This window comes from Podarcis vaucheri (assembly GCF_965113315.1).
Source record: "Podarcis vaucheri genome assembly, chromosome: 16".
Taxonomy (NCBI): Eukaryota; Metazoa; Chordata; class Lepidosauria; order Squamata; family Lacertidae; genus Podarcis; species Podarcis vaucheri.
The window spans coordinates 13,216,811-13,235,698 of record NC_138754.1 but is presented as its reverse complement, the minus strand read 5'-3'; the positions used below and the strand labels follow the sequence as shown (position 1 = coordinate 13,235,698).

Here is an 18,888-nt window from a genome sequence, read left to right as displayed (position 1 = left end):
ATTTTGTACTTGTGTCTAAAATAAGGAAACTCTGGTTATCAGCTTCAAAACAAGCCTTAAACAAACATCATACTGTGGTTTAAGAGCCTAGCTTGTTCTGAAGTTGGCAACTATAGTTTCCTGATGATCACGAAATAATAAAATATGGTTAAAGAGACATCCTAGTTGGAGCCGTGTTGAAGGTGGCCACTGAGTCAGACCACTGGCAGCTTTGTGTACAGAACCATGGGTGCTTTTAAAAAGTCTTAATTCTAAGGTGCACACTCCTCCTGAATTTTGTAAGCACAGTGTTGAGTGAATTGGAGCAGTTCACAGCACCTGTGTTCCTGGCTGCTGAGAAGCTGGCACCTAAAAAGGTTTTTCCCTGGAGTAGAAAGTTTGTCCCAGTTGTGGGGGTGGAGATGGAGCTTAAAGATTGCAGCATGTCTGGAGCTGCTATCCCTATTAGGGAGTTGTAATACCCTCTTGTGGTATTGTGGCTCATTTTAACAGCTGTGGCACCTCTGCAAAAGGGCCTTTTCCTGTCCTTTTTGCTAGGGGGATCTGCAATGTAGCTGAATACTTTTGGCTGCTGCATCTGTGTTCTGCGTTCACACACTGCAGAGGTGGGGCTGGTTGCATGGAGGCAATTGTTAATTGCTGCAGGTGATCAGATGTGGGTGAAGGGATGGTATGGAGTGGTTTAGGCTTCATAATGCTATCCGTATACAGAAAACCATGGTCCTTGGTGCCTGTACACAGCTGAAAGAGATTGCTTATAACTGGGTAGATAGCCTATAACTGCAGTTTTGAGGGAACACACACACAAAAGTTGAATATAGCCTTGGATGCAAATGTTTCAGATGTTCAGGTTTCATGGTGTTCTTTAAAGCTATCTGGTCCTAATGGCTTGCAAAGATATGGGCAATGCCTCATGAAACCACTGAATCTGAAGTATATAAACTTTCCAGTGATCAGAGAACCATAGAAAGTGAACATATTTTATGTTGCGGGGAGGTGGGGGGCAGAATGGCAGGATAAATTGGGCAGGATTTGATGCTTGGGCAGGATAAATTAGGCAGAATTCATGCTGAGGTGTAGAATTTATACCAGTTGCAGAATTCAGCTTCCCTTGCTGCAGAACTCTGTCTCTCTAAGTGCAGAGTACACCCAGCCCTGCCTAGAAGCTGTTTGCTCAGCCGTACCTCTGTGCAATCTCTCCTAGGCTTTCTCTCCCTTCCACTCCTTTCAAATTGGCAGCCTTTAAAAAAAAAGTTTAAAAAAAAATCTGCCTTGCAAACTTAGTAGGCTCTGCAGGGCTCAGTCAACAGAGTTGCCTGTCAGAGCTCCAGATCACCTGACAGCAGGTCAAAGGGGTAACGTCATCCTTTTTTCCTTTGCTTTCTCTTCCCCTCCCTGGTTCTCTCCAAAGCCCTGCCTGCCGATTGCATGGGTGGGGCAGGCAGCTTCCTGTGGGGGAGAACCTGACGTTGCTCTAACTCATTCTCTCTCACGCTTTCTCTCCTCCCAAGTGAGACGCAGGTTTCCTCCTACCTTCTGTCTTGAGGGGGGGGGGAGAGGATCTAGCAATTCGGACTTCCTTCTGGAGTAAACCTTGATTGGATTCTAGAATAACCCGTTACCTCTATTTAACTATTTGGTTTTGGGTTGTTGTTTTTTTGAGGGGTGTGTGTAAGATATTTCCCCGCCACCATCACTCAGACTTTAAAAGAGGCTTGGAGGACTTGCTAAACAACCCAGGTGCTCTCTGGCTCAGCAAGTGGGGAAATTGCGAAAGGTGTTGCCTCGCTCAGGTATCGGAGGTGGAGACTTGGGCACTTGGGCACCGGCTGAATGAGGAAGCTCCACACTTCCTCAGTTCTGTTGCTGTACTTTGCTCCGTCAGGAAAGTTTTGGGTCAACAAATGAAGGGGTAAACGCACCGTCCCAGGAAAGGATTATTCCCTCTTGAGTTTCCACGAGCTGCTGCTTTGCTCAGACTTGTTCGCAGTAATTTTGGGATACCTGCCTTATCTGTTTCTTCACGGCTGAGAAAGCAGGCAACTGGATCCAGTCTTTTCTCCCTCTCTTTCTCTTTTTTTTTTTTTTTTTGCCTCTCTTGGAGCAGTGGTGGATCGATGAGGTACAGCTTGCCTCTGACTGGCAGAGGCACTACTGCGTGAGGTAGCAGAGAAGACTACGATTAATGAGTGGAGGACATAGATACGTTGTGCCTATGACAATGGGAGTAGTAAGTCTCTTGTATTACTGGGTATGGTTCCTGGGGTCCAAAATGGGATCCTTATATGAGGTGGTGGATTAAGATCTGGTGATTATATGAGGAAAAACTGGTATTTTGTGGCTAGTGATCTGATGGGGGTAGGAAACTGAGTTTCCAATAGGGACTCTGTTTAGAGAATGCGACCCCCCAACTCACCTTTCTTTTACACCCTGGGATAAATTGGGATCAGGCCTCAGACTCACATGCTCTCTCTTCCTCCTCACTGCAAGAGTGAGTAACTGAACAGGGAGATCCCATATGAAAAAAACTTCCTTGACCTCAGAAAGGTAAAATTCACCAATCCCAAGGGCTAGGAAGCAGGTTTTAATTCCATGCAGATTGGTAAGATTTTGGGCATGCGGTCCTTTCAGGTTGGCCCATGGTGAGTGAGGAAAGCAGACTCAAGCTGAGGCCTCATTCTTGATCTCTCTCTACCCAAGTACTGTCCTGGAAGGGTAGGGGAATATTGCTGGATCAGAACTGGCTTTGTTTTATCCCAGGAGAGACCTTCTGAATCAGACCAGCAGCCCATCCAGTCCAGCATCCTGTTCTCACAGTGGCCAACTAGATGCCCGTGGGAAGCCTGTGAACAGGAGCTGTGTGCAACAACAGCACTTTCCCTTCCTGCAGTTTCCAGGAAGCATACTGCCTATAGCAGTGCAGGTAGAACATAGCCATCAGGCTTAATAGGCATTTGTAGACGTATCCTTCATGAACAGAGGCCCTTGCACAGGTTGAAAGTACCCCTCTTGGAAATGATGACTTTATTAGCTTCTAGCGACAAGGGACAGTGTGCTAGAGAACAACAGCAGTAGAGGGTTGTTGTGCTCTTCTGTCCTGCTTATGGGTTTCTCCTCAGCATCTGGTTGGTCACTGTGGAAAATGGGATGCTGCGCTTGGATAGGCCCCATGGCATAAGTGGCTGGGGAAACCCAGCTAGATGGGCGGGGTATAAATAAATAAATAAAAATTAGCAGTTCGCTCCTCTAATAATCCTAACAATAATCCTGCTTGGCAGGGGGTTGGACTCGATGGCCCTTGTGGTCTCTTCCAACTCTATAATTCTATGATTCTAAAACATGATATGTCCTGAAATATTATGGGGCAGAAAATATCCTTCCCTTCTTGCATTTGGCGGTATCTGTTAGGCCTGAAAAAGAGTTAGCGGTGATATTATGTGGAGTTTCATTGCTAGAATCCAGTCCGGCTATCCAAATTGACTTAAGCTTTGTGCCCTTAGTTTTTCGATACTTCTCTTAGCCTTGGTACTTTTTGGTATCGTGGATTTATTGATGGATTATTCTTCCTATTTTTATTTTTGTCCTTATTTTTTAAATACCTGTCAACTGTTTTGAGCAATATGTTTGTGGTGGAAAAAACAGGATATACATTTTTGGATAAAATAAATAAATCAGATTTTCACATAATGGGTAAACTCGGATCACAGTTTATTTCAGGATACTGGTGTAAGTGACTTAACTGCATGACTTCAGGCATCTGACTTTTTTAAAAATCTTACTCTGAAAATAATTTTTATTTTACTTATTTAATAAAATTTCTATACTGCTTGATTGTAGTAAAACCTCTAAGCCATTTTACAATAAATATTCCAATTTACAAGAAATGTTTAAACTATTTAAAAGCATTTAAAAATAATGACAATTAACAGTAAATTAATATTAAAACATGCAATCATTAACATGTCCGGATAGGCTTGCCCAAACAAAAATGTTTTAAGCAGATACCGAAAAGAGTACAGCGAAGGTGCATGCATGATATCAACAGGCAGGGGATTCTAAATAAGAGCTATGAGCCAGTTAAATCATTTTTGTTGATTTTAAACTGTTTTTTAATTGATAAAATAATTTAATTTGGATGTTACCACAACCTGTGTTGTTGATAGCTAGCGAGCAAAAGGGAGTGTTTAAGGAGTAAAGTGCAATTTAATAAACAAAAGCTGCCACTCAGTCATTTATTTATTTTAGAAGGAAGATTGTTTTTAATCTGTTGATTAAAGCTTAAACAACAAAGAGTCTTGTGGCAACTTAAATGACTTAAACAAATGTAATATGGCGTAAGCTTATGTGTACTAGAGCTTATACCATAATTTTATTAGTCCTGTTAAGGTGCCAAAGGGCATTCTTGGTTTTGCTGCAACGGACTAGGCTTGATATTCCTCTGAAAAGTTATATTACAAAGAATGATCTCTTAAGTTGGGAGAGGGAGAGCAGCATTTTAAAAAGGTTTGAATGATGAGCTGGTTCAAGAAGAGATAATTAGAACAATGTGTTTGATTTTGACCTCTGTGCTCCTCGTGGTCTTGAGCCTGTTAGATGATCATAAAGCTCTTAACTTCCTTTCCTGATCATGGCCTAGTTCTTGCTAGGTAATGCTATACCTTGAGCATCTCTCTTCAGAGATACACGGGATGGGATGGCTCCTCCATATTATATATAATGGGGAAATCTCTGCAAATAGAAAACTAACTTGTTAGGAGATGGGCAGGTGCTAGGAATCACAAACGCTATTGGACTATTGCTTGTGGTATTCCCATAACCATCTGGTTAGCCACTGTGAGAACAGGATGTTGGACTAGATTGGTCTCTGGGCCTGATCCAGAAGTCTTACGGCACGACTGAAAACATTCCCTGCTACATTTTCTGCCCAAATTACCACAGTACCTCTTGTTTCTTCTTTCTGGAACGATTAGGACTGCCATTGCTACCCTCCGCTCCAGATTTTGAGAGGTGGATTCTTCAAGATAGGTCTTTGTACAACGTGGGGTGCTAGCTTCTCCACAGAGCAAGCACTTTGCTCTGTGGCGCAAGCACTTTGAAGATAAGAAGAACCTTGCTGCTGGATTAGGCCCAAGGCCCATGTCCAACATCCTGTTCTCAGAATGCCCAGCAAGCAAGACCTAAGCGCCACTGTGCTCTCACCACTTTTTTAAAAAAGTTTTTTTATTAAATTTTACAAAATATAGAAAAGATACAAAGACAAGGACAAGAAGAAAATAAAAACACAAAATACATACTACAAAATACAACAATACACACATTAAGCATAAAAATACAAAATACAAAAATACGTACATTAGAAACTGATAGTAAAAAGAAAAAGCACATATAAGAAAAACACAAAAATTCCTTCTTTCTTAATTTTAGATCTTAAATTCACATATTCTCCTGACTTCCTCGCGTCCCCCGTTCTTGTATCCCTTTTCAAAGTTGGTTCAGCAAATTCATAGCCCATTAATTTATCTGTTGTTGGTTTAATCTTAGATTTTATCTTGTTACTAGAACCCCCGCAATTCATTTCAATGTCATCAACATTCAGAAATTTTACAACATTTCTGCAAATAGATTTTAAATTTCCCCCTATCTTCTTCCACTGACTCTTCTCCCTGGTCTCAGATTCTGCCAGTCATCTCCGCCATCTCCATGTAGTCTATTAGTTGCATCTGCCAGTCTTCCAAGGTGGGTAGATCTTGTGTCTTCCAATGTTTTGCAATAAGAATTCTTGCTGCTGCTGTAGCATACATAAAGAAAGTTCTATCCTTCTTTAGCACCGATTGGTCGACTATGCCCAGGAGAAAGGCCTCTGGTTTCTTTGGGAAGGTATATTTAAATACCTTTTTCAGTTCATTATATATCATTTCCCAGAAAGCCTTAATCCTTGGGCACGTCCACCAAAGGTGAAAGAAAGTACCTTCAATTTCTTTACACTTCCAACATTTATTATCGGGCAAATGGTATATCTTTGCTAGCTTGACTGGGGTCATGTACCACCTATACATCATTTTCATAATATTCTCTCTTAAGGCATTACATGCCGTAAATTTAATCCCGGTGGTCCACAACTTCTCCCAGTCAGCGAACATGATGTTATGGCCTATGTCTTGTGCTCATTTTATCATTGCCAATTTTACCGTTTCTTCCTCAGTATTCCATTTCAACAGCAGATTATACATTCTCGAAAGTATCTTTACATTGGGCTCTAGCAATTCTGTTTCTAAATCTGATTTTTCCACCTGGAAACCAATTTTTTTGTCCAAGTTATAAACCTCTCTTATTTGAAAATAATGTAACCAGTCTCGCACCTTCTCCTCACCACTTTTGATTCCCTAGCACCTGGTATTCTGAGGCTCACTCCAACAGTGGAGGTGGAAGATAGCCACAGTGGCTAGTAGCTATTGCTAGCTTTATCTTCCATGAATGTATCCAATCCTTTAAAGTCTGTAGGCATCACTACATCTTGTGGGAGCAAATTCAATAGTTTTAACTATACAACGTGTGAAATAGTACTTTTTCTTATCCTAAATCTTCCAGCGTTCAGCTTCATTGAATGGGCCAAGGTTCTGGTGTTACAAGAGGGAGAAAAACTTCTCCGTATCCACTTTCACCACACCAGACCACTATGTCTCAACAGCAGAAATGGTTCCTCTTCTCCATGCTTTCTGCAGACCTTTGTCAACAAGAGTGAATGGTCGTGTTTGCCTCTCCTTGCTCTTGTGGCTTAGACTTAGCTCATACACTGGGAACAAGTGAAATAGGATATTCATGGGTTTCCCTGGATGCATTTTCTGCTTTGAGAGCAACCTTCTTGTCCTTTCTGTGACTTAAAAAAAGCTAGGAGAATTAGGATGAAACCCCTCTTGCTGCTATAAGAGTGATCTTGCTCTTCTGGCTTCGGGGATAGCCATGCAAAGCCTCTTGAGCGCAGCGGGAGCGCTCCTGCCTCTTCGCTCAAGAGGCTTTGCGTTGATTTCTTGTTTTCCTCCTCTAAAAACTAGGTGTGTCTTATGGTCGGGTTTGTCTTATAGAGCGAAAAATACAGTATTTTTCATAGTCCGATTGCTCCCTGTTGAGGTTTATGGCTTATAGCAACTGCTCCCCTCTACAAGGGGGGTGGGTACTAGAGGTTAATGAATTCTGATGGAATCTAGTGAGTTTTCTGGATGGTTTGACTGGCAGTTCTTTCAAATTCCTGGTCACTCTGTGGAATGCAGAGATTACTCGAGTGGTTGTCGAGCTAAGCTGAACCCTACACCTGAGCTGAGGGCATTGAAGCAGGTTGATAGATGGCATGAACACATCTGAATAAGATTTCATGATGAGTTCGACCGAACCCAAGAGCTAATTATCAAGCCTTCTCTGTAGTGATGGTGAAGTAGCCATTTTTCTACACCATAATTGCATTCCCACAAAGCCATCCTGTGGAGCTTTTCCAAATGGTTTTGAGTCTTTTGAAATCTGATTTGATAGATTTGGTGGAATCCCAGTACTGTAGTTCTTTGTGATGTGTTTGCAAGAGACTTTGAGAACAAAATTGTCTGTATCCACCAATTTTCGGACCTCACAATTGTCTTGCTGGATAACTTTTACCTTTTAGGGCCTGTGGATGTGGCCCTTGCCTATCCTAGCTAACTGCATCAAGCAGAGAGGGGGGGTGACTGGTTGAGTGCAGGAAGTAGCAAATTCCTTGTTAACAGAGGGTGTATTCCCAGCCTCCTTTATTCCCAGACAATAGTGTTACTATTCCTAAAAAGTTTCATTGGGCCCAGAAGTTCTGAACAACTGTGGGCCAATTGCTAACACTCCCTTCCCGGACATAGTGTTCAAGCAGTAGTTGCCAGCCGTCTCCAGACACTCTTAGATGAAACTCATTTTCTAGGTCCATTTCATTGAGGTTTTGGCTTGGTTTTAGAAATAAAACTGCCTGGGTCACTCTGTAGCATGACTTTTGCTCAAAGTGAGATGGAGGTGCAACCCTACTGATTCTCTTGATCCCTCAATCAATCATGGTATCATTCTGGAGAGCTTGTCCAAATTGGGTGTGGGTGGCACTGCTCTTCTGTAGTTTTACTGTGTAGCAACTGCTTACAGAAGTGGTGCTGTGGATATCTCTGTAACTCTGTGGCATTCAGGCTTCAGGTAACATAAACATCAAACCACCAAGTGTGCTTACTGATCATAACATTTGGGCCTCAAGTCAGTACTTGAGAAAATAGTCTGCTCCAGTTTGTGGTGCTTTGTGGGCTGCCCAATTTGATTCAGGATCCATCAGTCTATTTCATTCCATCACCTCTCATTCACTCATAGGATTTGGGTTTTTGTTTTTTAAAGGCTGTAACCTCTTTGTTTTTGACCAAAGTCAATGGAATATGCAGGTAAACTAGCCCATAAAAGGTAAAGGTAAAGGTACCCCTGCCCGTACTGGTCAGTCTTGACAGACTCTAGGGTTGTGCGCTCATCTCACTCTAGAGGCCGGGAGCCAGCGCTGTCCGCAGACACTTCCGGGTCACGTGGCCAGCGTGACGAAGCTGCTCTGGCGAGCTGGTACCAGAGCAGCACACGGAACGCCGTTTACCTTCCTGCTATAAAGCGGTACCTATTTATCTACTTGCACTTAAGGGTGATTTCGAACTGCTAGGTGGGCAGGAGCTGGGACCGAACGACGGGAGCTCACCCCGCCGCGGGGATTCGAACCGCTAACCATGCGATCGGCAAGTCCTAGACGCTGAGGTTTTACCCACAGTCCCGTAACTAGCCCATAGTTGGTGGGGAAAAAAGCTACCAAATTGCAGGCAAATAGCTCAAGGGGCTTTTGCACTAGCCATATTTTTAAAGTTGATTCAGGGTAGAGAGAACTAAAAGGGATTCATTTTTCAGATAAAATTATTCCCTCTGCTGTCTAAACATATCAGTCACAGTGGAGCTCTCCCTCAGCTCTCTTTCCTCTCTATTGTTTGCTCTCTGTTCCTTCACCACCACCACCCTCATGTTATGGAAAGCTTAGGGATCATACTTTCACTTTCTCTGCAACTTTTTGCTATTGTTTGGATCACCAAAGCACCACAGGAGGTCTTGCTTCAACCTGTGCCACTCATACGGATTTCATTTTGCCTCTGACAAGCCAAGGACACCCCCCCGCCATACAGACATATCCCCAGGATTTGCCTTAATCTGATGCACAACCCTGTACTACATTAGATCATTTAGGGATTTGGAATGCAGTTGGCACCTAACTCTATTTCTCTTATTTATCTAATTGGCTGAGATGGTGGATATGCTAAATTAAATCCTAGGCATGGTAATGGGGTGGATGAAGGCCAATAAACTGATGTTCAGTCCAGACTAGGCAGAGGTACTGTTAGTCCAATTTTTCACTGGTGAATGGTGTTCAACCTGTTCAGCAGGAGGCTATACTCTCCCCTAAAAGGGGAGCGGTTCATAGTTGAGGTGCTCATTGTTCCGTCTTTGTCACAATGCCCTCCGTGGCTCAGAGTACCTTGTTCTAGCTGAGGCTGCTGCACCAGGCATGACTGTACCGGGACCAAAAGAGATCCTTGCTTCAGTGTTCCACACCCTGTAAACCTTCTCTTTGGATTACTGCAATGTGCTGTGTCTAGGGCGGCCTTTGAAACTGGTTTGGAACGTTACACTGCTGCATAATGCCAGTGTGAGGGTAGTGACTCTCTCTCACAGGGCTGTGAGGATAATTGAAGTAATAAGGGGACACGTGAGGGAAAAAGACTTCCTTGGAAAGTTTTCTTTTAAAAGCAGCTGTTTTAAAATTATGGGACAAAGATTAAACTCACCTGGACTCAAAACAAAAAGGTGCACTACCTCAGCCTGCTAAAGGAAGTGTTTGGAGGGAAATTGAAATACCTGCTTCAAACCCTCCACCTTCTTTTACTTGGAAGGAAAGCTACAAACAACAAAGGAAACTATTCACTAACGCTTTAAAAGGCACTGTTAACTGAGCCAATGTACCTTATCAATTAGGATTGTTTGGTTTGTTTGATCTGTATTTGTTTGTGCTTTTCTAAGCAAAGAGGGAGGGAAGAACCATGTTCAGCGCCACCTTGAGTTTCTTGGAGGAAAGATGGGAGAAATGTAATAAACAGGTGCTATAAACATACTTAATACTTGCACTTGTATCCCACCCACCAATTTCATGATGTTTACAAAACTGATAAATGCCTATAAAATAAAATCACAACATCATTTAAAATAGTTAGAATGCAAAAAAATTAAAATCCCAGAAGCATCACATCAGTTTCCAGCAAAAGACTGAGAGAATTGGTACCTTTTTAATCCACATCAAAAGATGACCAGCTGAGGATGCCTGTTGTACCTCAGGAGGGAGAGAATTCTGTGGCTGAAATGCCAGTCATGGAGAAGGCCCCGTGCGACATAACCACACACTGAGCCATGTCTTATCAGCAGAACTACATGAAAGGCATTTCCTGATGATCTTAATGCACAGGCAGGCTAATACAGAGAGAGGGCCTCATTCATGTACAGTATATGGATCCCAAGGTGTCATACATGAAAGTTAACACTTTTCAGTTCGGTTTGGTAATGTATAAGCATCCATTTTAGCATGAGAGAGAGAGAGAGCAGATTTATTACCATCGGAAAACATCAACCCCACAACATGGCTCTGCTTCTCTCTTGCAGGGATGGAGGAACTTGGTTACCTCCAGGTGATGTTGGACTAAAGATCCCATCAGTCCCAGGCAGTATGGCCAATCTTCAGCATCACCTGGAGGGAAATGGATTTCCCATCCTTGCTTTAACTTAGTTAAGGTGGCCTTTGCTTTCCATTTTCTGCCTGTGGGGCTCCCACTGCACTGCTCATTTCACAGAACCATCTTTTTGCTTGAGATTGGGAATGGGCGGAACCCCAGTGATAAGGCCCCAGATGTAATCCCCGGTAGTGTCTCCAGTCAGGGCTGGGAGAGTCTTCTGTCTGAAACCCCGAAGAGCCACTGCCAGCCAGCCTAGACAGTATTGAGCTAGATTGACCAAAGGTCCGACTTGGTATAAGGCAGCTTCCTATCCCACCAGATTCCCTTTAGGATAACTTGTTTACGTTGTTAGAAACTTAGATATGAAAGCTAAGAGCTAAATGGCACCTTAAACCTATGTTATGGGCACCACAATGAAATGTCTAGGCATACTTTTTTATCACAAGAATACAAAGCTGAAAATGAATGAACTGCAGCTAAAATACTACGTTCCTTTTTCACATGGTCTAGTGCTTCCCCTGCCCACCCCCCTAATATTCTTAAGAGGGTCTCTTCTCCAGTCTTCAGAGAGTAGCTGGAAGTGGGGAGGCAGAAAAAGGTCCTCCTTTCCTTCCACTCCGCATACAAGCCCTGGATTCTCCCTGCACCCCCTTTCCTTCACATAAATGTATCTTTCTGGCACCACAATTAGCACATATAATAATAATAATAATAATAATAATAATAATAATAATAATAATAATAATAACAATAATAATAATAATAATAATTTTTTATTTATACCCCGCCCTCCCCAGCCAAGGCCGGGCTCAGAGCGGCTTACAAGCAATAATAAAAACAAGATGAATGATTACAACTTAAAAACAAAAATAAAATACAACATTAAAATAATGGAATATTAAAATGTAGCCTCATTGCATTAAAGGCCTATACAACTGATGGCAGAGACACCCGCCTTGAGTGTCCAGTTCGCAAACCTATGTCTTAAGGGTCCTTCAATGATTCCACTCCAAAATTGGTTTTGATTTTAAGCATCACTGTGAGAGTCTGAGGTAGATAACACTTTAACATGCACTTCTTGAACCATCATAACTAACTGGCTAGTATATTTCAAATTAAAAGCACAGCATACATTAAAAGTGCATTTAAACAAGGCAATTGAAACCTAAACAAAACATGTTGGGTTGAAAAGAAAAGAAAGTTTTCAGGTCCCCAATCCATGCACGTTTTACTTGGGAGGAAGCCCCACTGAACTTGGTTGGGTTTTACTTCCAAGTAACAGTGGCAATTTTAATCTGAAATCTTAGGCACAGTACTGTGTCCAGACCTCAGAAACTGCTCACATTTATGAAATTCCCTGTCACAAAACGCGCCCAGAACAATGGGAGTTTTGAATGCTGCTTGTTTAGTGGCAGCCCACATTTTAATATCTACGGAATAGGTTCCCCTGAAGGTGCAGTCACGTGAAGTCCCCATGCCTCTAGTCCTGCTCTCAGGAGTCGAGATTTGGTTGTTGTCGATGTTTTGTGTTCCTTTTCCTCCTTCCGTACCCAGACATGAGTATAAATTATAAATGAGTGATGCAGTGTTTGATTCTGCTCCTCCAGGGTGCCTTTTGGAATGGTGGCTCAGCTGTTGCAGTGAGCCCAAGAGAGCAACAGCCCAGAGTGTCCTTGGGAAAGCAAGTCAAATGTGGGGTGCAGTGCCAGAGCAGAAAGCATTTTTCCGTTTTGCCAGGCCTGTCTGCATTCTGCACATCTGCAGGCTCACTGCACAAAATTCAAGACCTGCTCTAAGGTGCAGAGATTTGCACGGCTGCATTTCAGTGGTCATGATTTTTAAACGGGTTGAAAATCTGGCCAGTGGGAATGTTGTGGGCATGTTCAGCCTGGTCTCAATCAGGCACTTTTAAGTTATAGTCCAATTATCCTGTAACCACTTTAAAAAACCAACACACACACCCCACCCTGAAGTGTTGTGAGATGCTGTCCTCAGTCAACATTCATGTTGTCAAGTCTGGGTGAGTCTTTGTGCTCCCTGCTACTTGCTGCAGCTAGGGCTGTCCTCTCTGGTCACTGTCAAGTCAGGAATACTTCTTGCAGTCAGTGGAGTGCAAACAGAGCTCTGTTTCCTCTTGCTAGGAAGAGTGCAAACAAATGCCCTGTGCCAGTGGCTTCACATAGGATGACAAAAAATGGAAGGAATCAAACACACTCATATAAAGTACTGTTGATTTTTGAAATTCTATTGATTGTCTTTGAACTCTTTTCTTTTAATGTGGTGGGTTTTAAAAAAACCACCCACCCACCCCAAAAAGCGAACTTCTGCCCTTGTGTGAGATAAAATTAGCTTGGGAGATGTTGCAAGCAAGTGCTTTGATGGGGGGCTCCGGACCCAAAGGTGTGGTTGGCAAGGCCATCCAGAGATGGAGCTCTGGAGGTTTCAGTTTTGAGGACAGATTCAGAAATAGGATTGGGGAGGAGATTGGTAGGTGGAATAGATGGGAGCAAAGATTGTTTTGACTGCAAGCTCCTTAAGACTATCTCTCCTTTTTTTTTACTTCTCTTGCTTTGTTAATTGGATGTGTGGAGGCACTTCTCCATGTTCCTCTCCTAGGAAAACTTGCTTTACAGAGCATTCTCTGTGGTGTCGCCTCTTGTGGAATACCATCCTCTTGCAAACACTAACATAGTTATTTTGACATCAAGATAACACTTTGAAGATCCTTTTGCCAGTCAGCATAGGCAATGCTGAGCTTGGTCTGACTCAAGATATGTCAGTTTCCTAGGTTCCAGTATAATACAGTCCTCCATTCAGACCCACAAAGACTAAAATCTTAGTTTATTTTTGTGGGCGGGTCATAGCTCAGTGGTAGAGCATCTGGCAAGTGGTCCAAGGTTCAGTCCCTGGGATCTCCAAGTAGGTCTGAGAGTGTCCCCTCCCTGAAACCCTGGAAAGCTGCTGCCAATCAGTGTAGACAGTACTGACTGTACATGGACCCGTGGTCTGACTCTGTATAAGGCAGCTTCCTATGATGCTAAGCTTGGTCTGTTATCGCTGTATGCTGGTTATAAATTTTGTGCGAACTCTGCCCTGGTATCTGTACTGATGAAGGACGGGCTGATAAATCCTTCAAATATATAAAGTAAAATAGCCTAGGGATAGGGAGCCTGTGGCCCTCCCAGTGTTGCTGGACTACAGGCCCTATCATCCCTCACCATTGGCTATGCTGCCTGGGACTGATGGGAGTTGCAGTTCAGCGTCATCTGGATGGCCACAGCTTCTCCATCTGTGGTATATTAGAAAATGGGAGCCGCAGCTCAGATACTTCTGGTTCACAGCTATGCCTTTGAATGGCCTGAACCAAATTTGCATGTTCTCAGTTTTATTTCCCTATGTGTGAATTGGGGATGATTATGGCAGGGTGAATGTGATAAGCAAGGTAAAGCGGGCAATGTCATTTCCTCAGGGGATGTGGCCTCAACTGCATGTTTAAACAACAACTGGGTGAGGCATCCCTTGAATTTCTGAGCATGCTCTGCTCTTTGGCTTTCCATAAACCCTGCAAATAAGATCCTAGATCCTCAGTCAGCCTGTATCTGCCTGAGGGTGTGTTGGAAATGGCTGTTTTGAGCTGTGATCCACAAAGAGGTCCAAGCAGTCAGCCTGTACAGCAGCTGTGCTCCCTTCCTCAAACTGATAGCATCCTGGATCTTTTCCCAGCTAGAGTTTTGAGTTGGGGTGTCACCCCTGGCTGCTACTTTTCAGCTGCCCAGCTGGTCATCTCATTAAATATACTGTGGGCAGCTTTGGTTAATGGGGGAGGTTTTGTAGGGTGATAGAGGGTAGGGTTGTGTCTACTTTATGGATTTTTAAAGTACAAATTCTGTGCCTAATAAATTTTGCAACGCAGTATATACATTGCACAGACTGAGCAATTTCTCCACATTCTTGTAGACTAGTAACTTTTGTGGCGTTTTTGAAGGACTGCTGTTTATAAGTATTTGTTACCAGGTACTGCGTGACATTCTGTCTCTCTCTCATTCCAGAATGGGAATGGAAAGTGGGAAATGGGGAACTTTGACACTGAATAGAACTGCTTAGACATTGCAGAAACCAAACTTTTTGTTTTTTTAATTTCTTCTCAGCCGGCCTTGGGACATCCGGAGTCCAAGCCCAACACAAAGTCCAACATGCTACGAGGCCGCGGCCCAGTTACCTCCGCTGATGAGCAGCCACACATTGGGAACTACCGCTTGTTGAAGACGATTGGGAAGGGCAACTTCGCCAAGGTCAAACTGGCACGGCATGTCCTGACAGGGAAAGAGGTGAGAGAGGGGAAGCAAGAGCAATGGGGGTCTTTTGCTTATGCAGGCAACCTCCAAAGATGTGAGGGAATGAGAGTCTAGTTGTCCAACTAACAAAGCTTTTAAAAAGAGAGGTGTGGGGAAATCAAATTCTGCAACCAGAAAAGCTGGCTTCTGTGTCCTGTCTCAGTGGTTTAGGTTAAAGCACAATTTTACTCAGATCTGATTATCATAGCTCTTAGTGTTGGGCTTGGAGTTTCTAGGCTCAGCTGGGGTGCAGAAGTAGGAGAGGGACAGGCCGATGAATACCTGGAGTGAACGGGTAAGAAGTACAAAGGTTAAGAAGGGAAGTGGGGAGACACACACAAAATGTGTGTTTGTCACACCTCCATAACCTTGAGGACTACAAATAAGCATCTCTTGTAACAGCAACAACAAAAGCCAAGGTTCTCAGGAGAGCTAGTTCTGCACCAGCAGTAATAATTAACACTTTTGTGGTGCCTTTTTGAGTGTTGAAAGAACTTGCCTTACATTATCTCAGTCCACAGAAGAAGCCTGTAAGGTAGCACAGTGTTATTAACTGAAAAAAGGTGGAATGGTTGAGGCTGAGAGGGGGTGGCCTAGTGAGCCACCTAGTGAGTTTGATGAGATTTAAATGGATATATCTCCCATCCTTAGCTGCTGTGCTGCATCAGCACTCACTGCATAGTAATATATGTAAAGGGCCCTGTGCTTGTTGAGTCATGTATAAATTGATTTATAATCCTTCCTATCCACAAGGGCTCTGGGCAGATGACCTTTATAAGCACTGCGGCTTGGCCCCCAAGAGCCTCTTGAACGAGCATAAGGTGCAGTTAGTCAGCGGGGCCAGTTGTCACTGTCTCTGCTCCACCATTCTTCAACTCTGAAGAGGTCCCCTAACCTTCAGAAGCAGCTGGGTGGGTTGGGGTGGCATTCGTAGCTGCAGCAGTAAGAGGCCAATAGCACAAGTCAAAATCTCATTGTCATTCTTAGGTTTAAAGCCAGTACATTGCATCTTAAAAAAACAAATATTCTCTCTCACTGCGTATGGATTTTGTTTTGTTTCTAAAACCACATTTTAGCAGTAAAAACATACTACTGAAATAAAATCTTTATCTCCGGCCACTGAAATGCCTGCCCAAATGAGAACCCCACTCCACTCTGAACCACACCAAAGTCATTGTACCAAAATAGGCCTGTACTGGTTTTCCTCTTGAGACGTTGGCATGCTGCGTCTACTGTACCACACTCCCTTCTGTTAGTGAAGCACTTTGAACATACCACACCCCCCCAAGCTTTTTCCAGGGCTAGTTCTGAGGAAGAAACATGCAGCCTTGGGGGAAAAAAGGCAACTTTTCCATTTGCAAAGTTTTCAGATGCTCTCTACCTTCTCCTCCTGAGTATTTCAGCCAGTGTGGGGAGAATCTGCAGCCCCCCCCCCTTTCCACTGCTCATCAAGATGGAATCTGCTGCCCTATGGGGCAGACAGTTTTCTGGACTCTTGGTTATTTTTCCAAGCAGCCGAACTCAGCTTCCTGGAAGCTTGTAAGCACATGCTGCAGGCAATTCTCTGATGAGGATCCTTGAGGGAAATACCTGCTTCCACTGAAGAGAGCAGGAGTGGCTTGGCTGAAGCTGACCTGCCCACTTTGTTTGTTCTTCCTCTACTAAATCACGTCCTGCATTCTTGTCTGAGGTCCCTGGCGACTCGGTGCCATACATATGGAAGGCTCTGCGTGAGGAATAGCCAGTTCCTTCCCCTACTGGCTGGGTTTTCGCACATAGCATGCAATAAGGGCCATACTGGCACCTTTCCTGCCAGGACAGGCACTCAGTGATGTAACAGGCAGGAAGGGCAGGCTGCGGGAGGCCTGATGGGAAATAAGGAAGAAGCCAAATGGCTTCATTAGGCGAATTGTAGCTTAGTCTAAGCACCAGGCCCCAAGCTTTGGAGAGGAGGAAGCCTGAGATCTTCGGCTGCTCCTGATTATTAAGGGAAGGGCCATAGCTCAGTGACAGAGCACATGCTTTTCATGCAGAAGCTCCCAGGTTCAGTACCTGGCATTGCTAGTAAATATTCCTGTCCAAAACCCTGGAACACCATGGCTTGATTCTGAGCCAGATGAATCAGTGGCCATATTCTGCTGCATGTGTAGACTAGACCTCAGATTAAAGATTGTATTCAGTGTTTGTTGTATTCAGAGTAGACCCATTGAGATTAATGGACATGATGAACTTAGATCAATTAATTTCCATTGGCTCTAACCCTAAAGGCTTTCTGTTGGCTTAAAGTGTTAGCGGTGAGTGAAACCACAGATACTCGACTTTTGGAGCTTCCCAGTTAGATTCCTGCAGTTCCTGGTGCCAAACAGCCACCCACCCACCCACCCACCCCTTCTTTAAGGGGGAGTGAGTTGTAGGTGCATCCGCTTCCTCATTCCCATCTTAAAGCAGCTTTTGAGAAATTCTAGTTGCTGATCAGAGCTTTCCACAACTGACTGGTCATGTCTGATACAGCCCTGAAGTTACACTGGGGCGCCTAGTTTCGTACCTAACAGGGCTCTTTTAACTAGTGACTTTGTCACGCCTCTTGCCCTAGCGTCATGGAATGCTGTTCCTCCTGAATTTTTTTCCTAGGTGTAGCATTTGCCAGAATCTCTCTTTCTCTCTAAAAAAACACCAGGCTTTTAGTCCTCTCTTTATGGAGGTACTTTAAAAGGCCTGCAGGGCAATGGTTGCAAAGGGCCTGTCATTTCTGTAATTTGCACGACTGTCTGTTACTCCTGTGCATCCTTCACATTGCATCTTCCTGCTTACACCCCCCCCCCATCACCACTGTTTTGTCACAGGAGCACAGAATTCTGTTAAAAATGTGAAAGGTTGTGTTTTGGAGTAAACTATCCCTAATCAGCTAGCTTTGCACATGCATTTTAATTGACTTTCAGGGTTTTTAATTTTTAATTTTGATTTATTTTTTTTGTGGTGCATGATTAGGGATTCCATGAAGTGGAATCAGAAGTCTTTTAAATGCAGGGGGGTGAGCTTGCCAGGGGAAACTGGAGCACTGATATTGCTTTGAGTCCCTGTGCTCGTTACAATCATTCCCTGCCACTTGACAAGAGCTGCAATTACCAGCCTTGTTTCGATCGACTGGAGTTGCAGCTGGCCTGGTTCCATCTCTTGTTTTGCGGGTTGCTGGCTATGTTTCTCTTAATGCTCACTCACACACCATCCCCAAACCCAACTAATTGAAATTATATGGGATTGTGGCATGTTTGACCTATGAGCACCATAGAAAGCTGCTTTGTACTGAGTCAGACCGTTGGCCCATGTAGCTCAGTACTGACTACACTGACTGGCAGCAGGTTCAGACATTGTTGTCTGCCAGGTCTGCCTGGAGATGCAGGCATTTCTGTTTTGTAAATGTAAGAATTGCCCTTGCTGGCTGACGCAAGGCCCATCTATTTGAACATCCAGGGCAGGACCCTGGACTTGAGAGACATCAAGATGGAAGGATATAGCTTCTTTGCTGCCGCCCAGCTTCTAACACCCCAAAACCCCTAGTGGTGACAGTAGCAGGTTCTGGAAACTGAGCTGCCTTTCTGTACATGCAAGTCTGTTCCTTGATAGTGTCTCTAGATCAGTGACCCGTGAAAAGATGTTTAGGAGACTGAAATTCTGCCTTGTGTCTTAATTGCCCGTCCTTGTAACAGCCTGCCTAGAGAGCAATAGCTGTGCAGGCAGCCATTTAGCAAGTGGTGTAA

General features: G+C 43.8%; 1 protein-coding gene across 10 annotated transcripts in view; it reads left to right on the top strand.

The window, feature by feature from the left end:
- MARK2 (microtubule affinity regulating kinase 2) overlaps positions 1-18,888 on the top strand; it is a 112,895-nt gene that overhangs the window by 63,041 nt on the left and 30,966 nt on the right. For 9 of the 10 annotated variants that reach the window (XM_082202722.1, XM_082202720.1, XM_082202721.1 and 6 more), the window contains exon 2: positions 14,945-15,124. In XM_082202722.1, the coding sequence (XP_082058848.1) occupies positions 14,945-15,124 (180 nt within the window). Of the gene's footprint in view, positions 1-1,522; positions 2,231-14,944; positions 15,125-18,888 lie in introns of those variants that run through there. The other variant, XM_082202718.1, reaches the window with a different exon arrangement.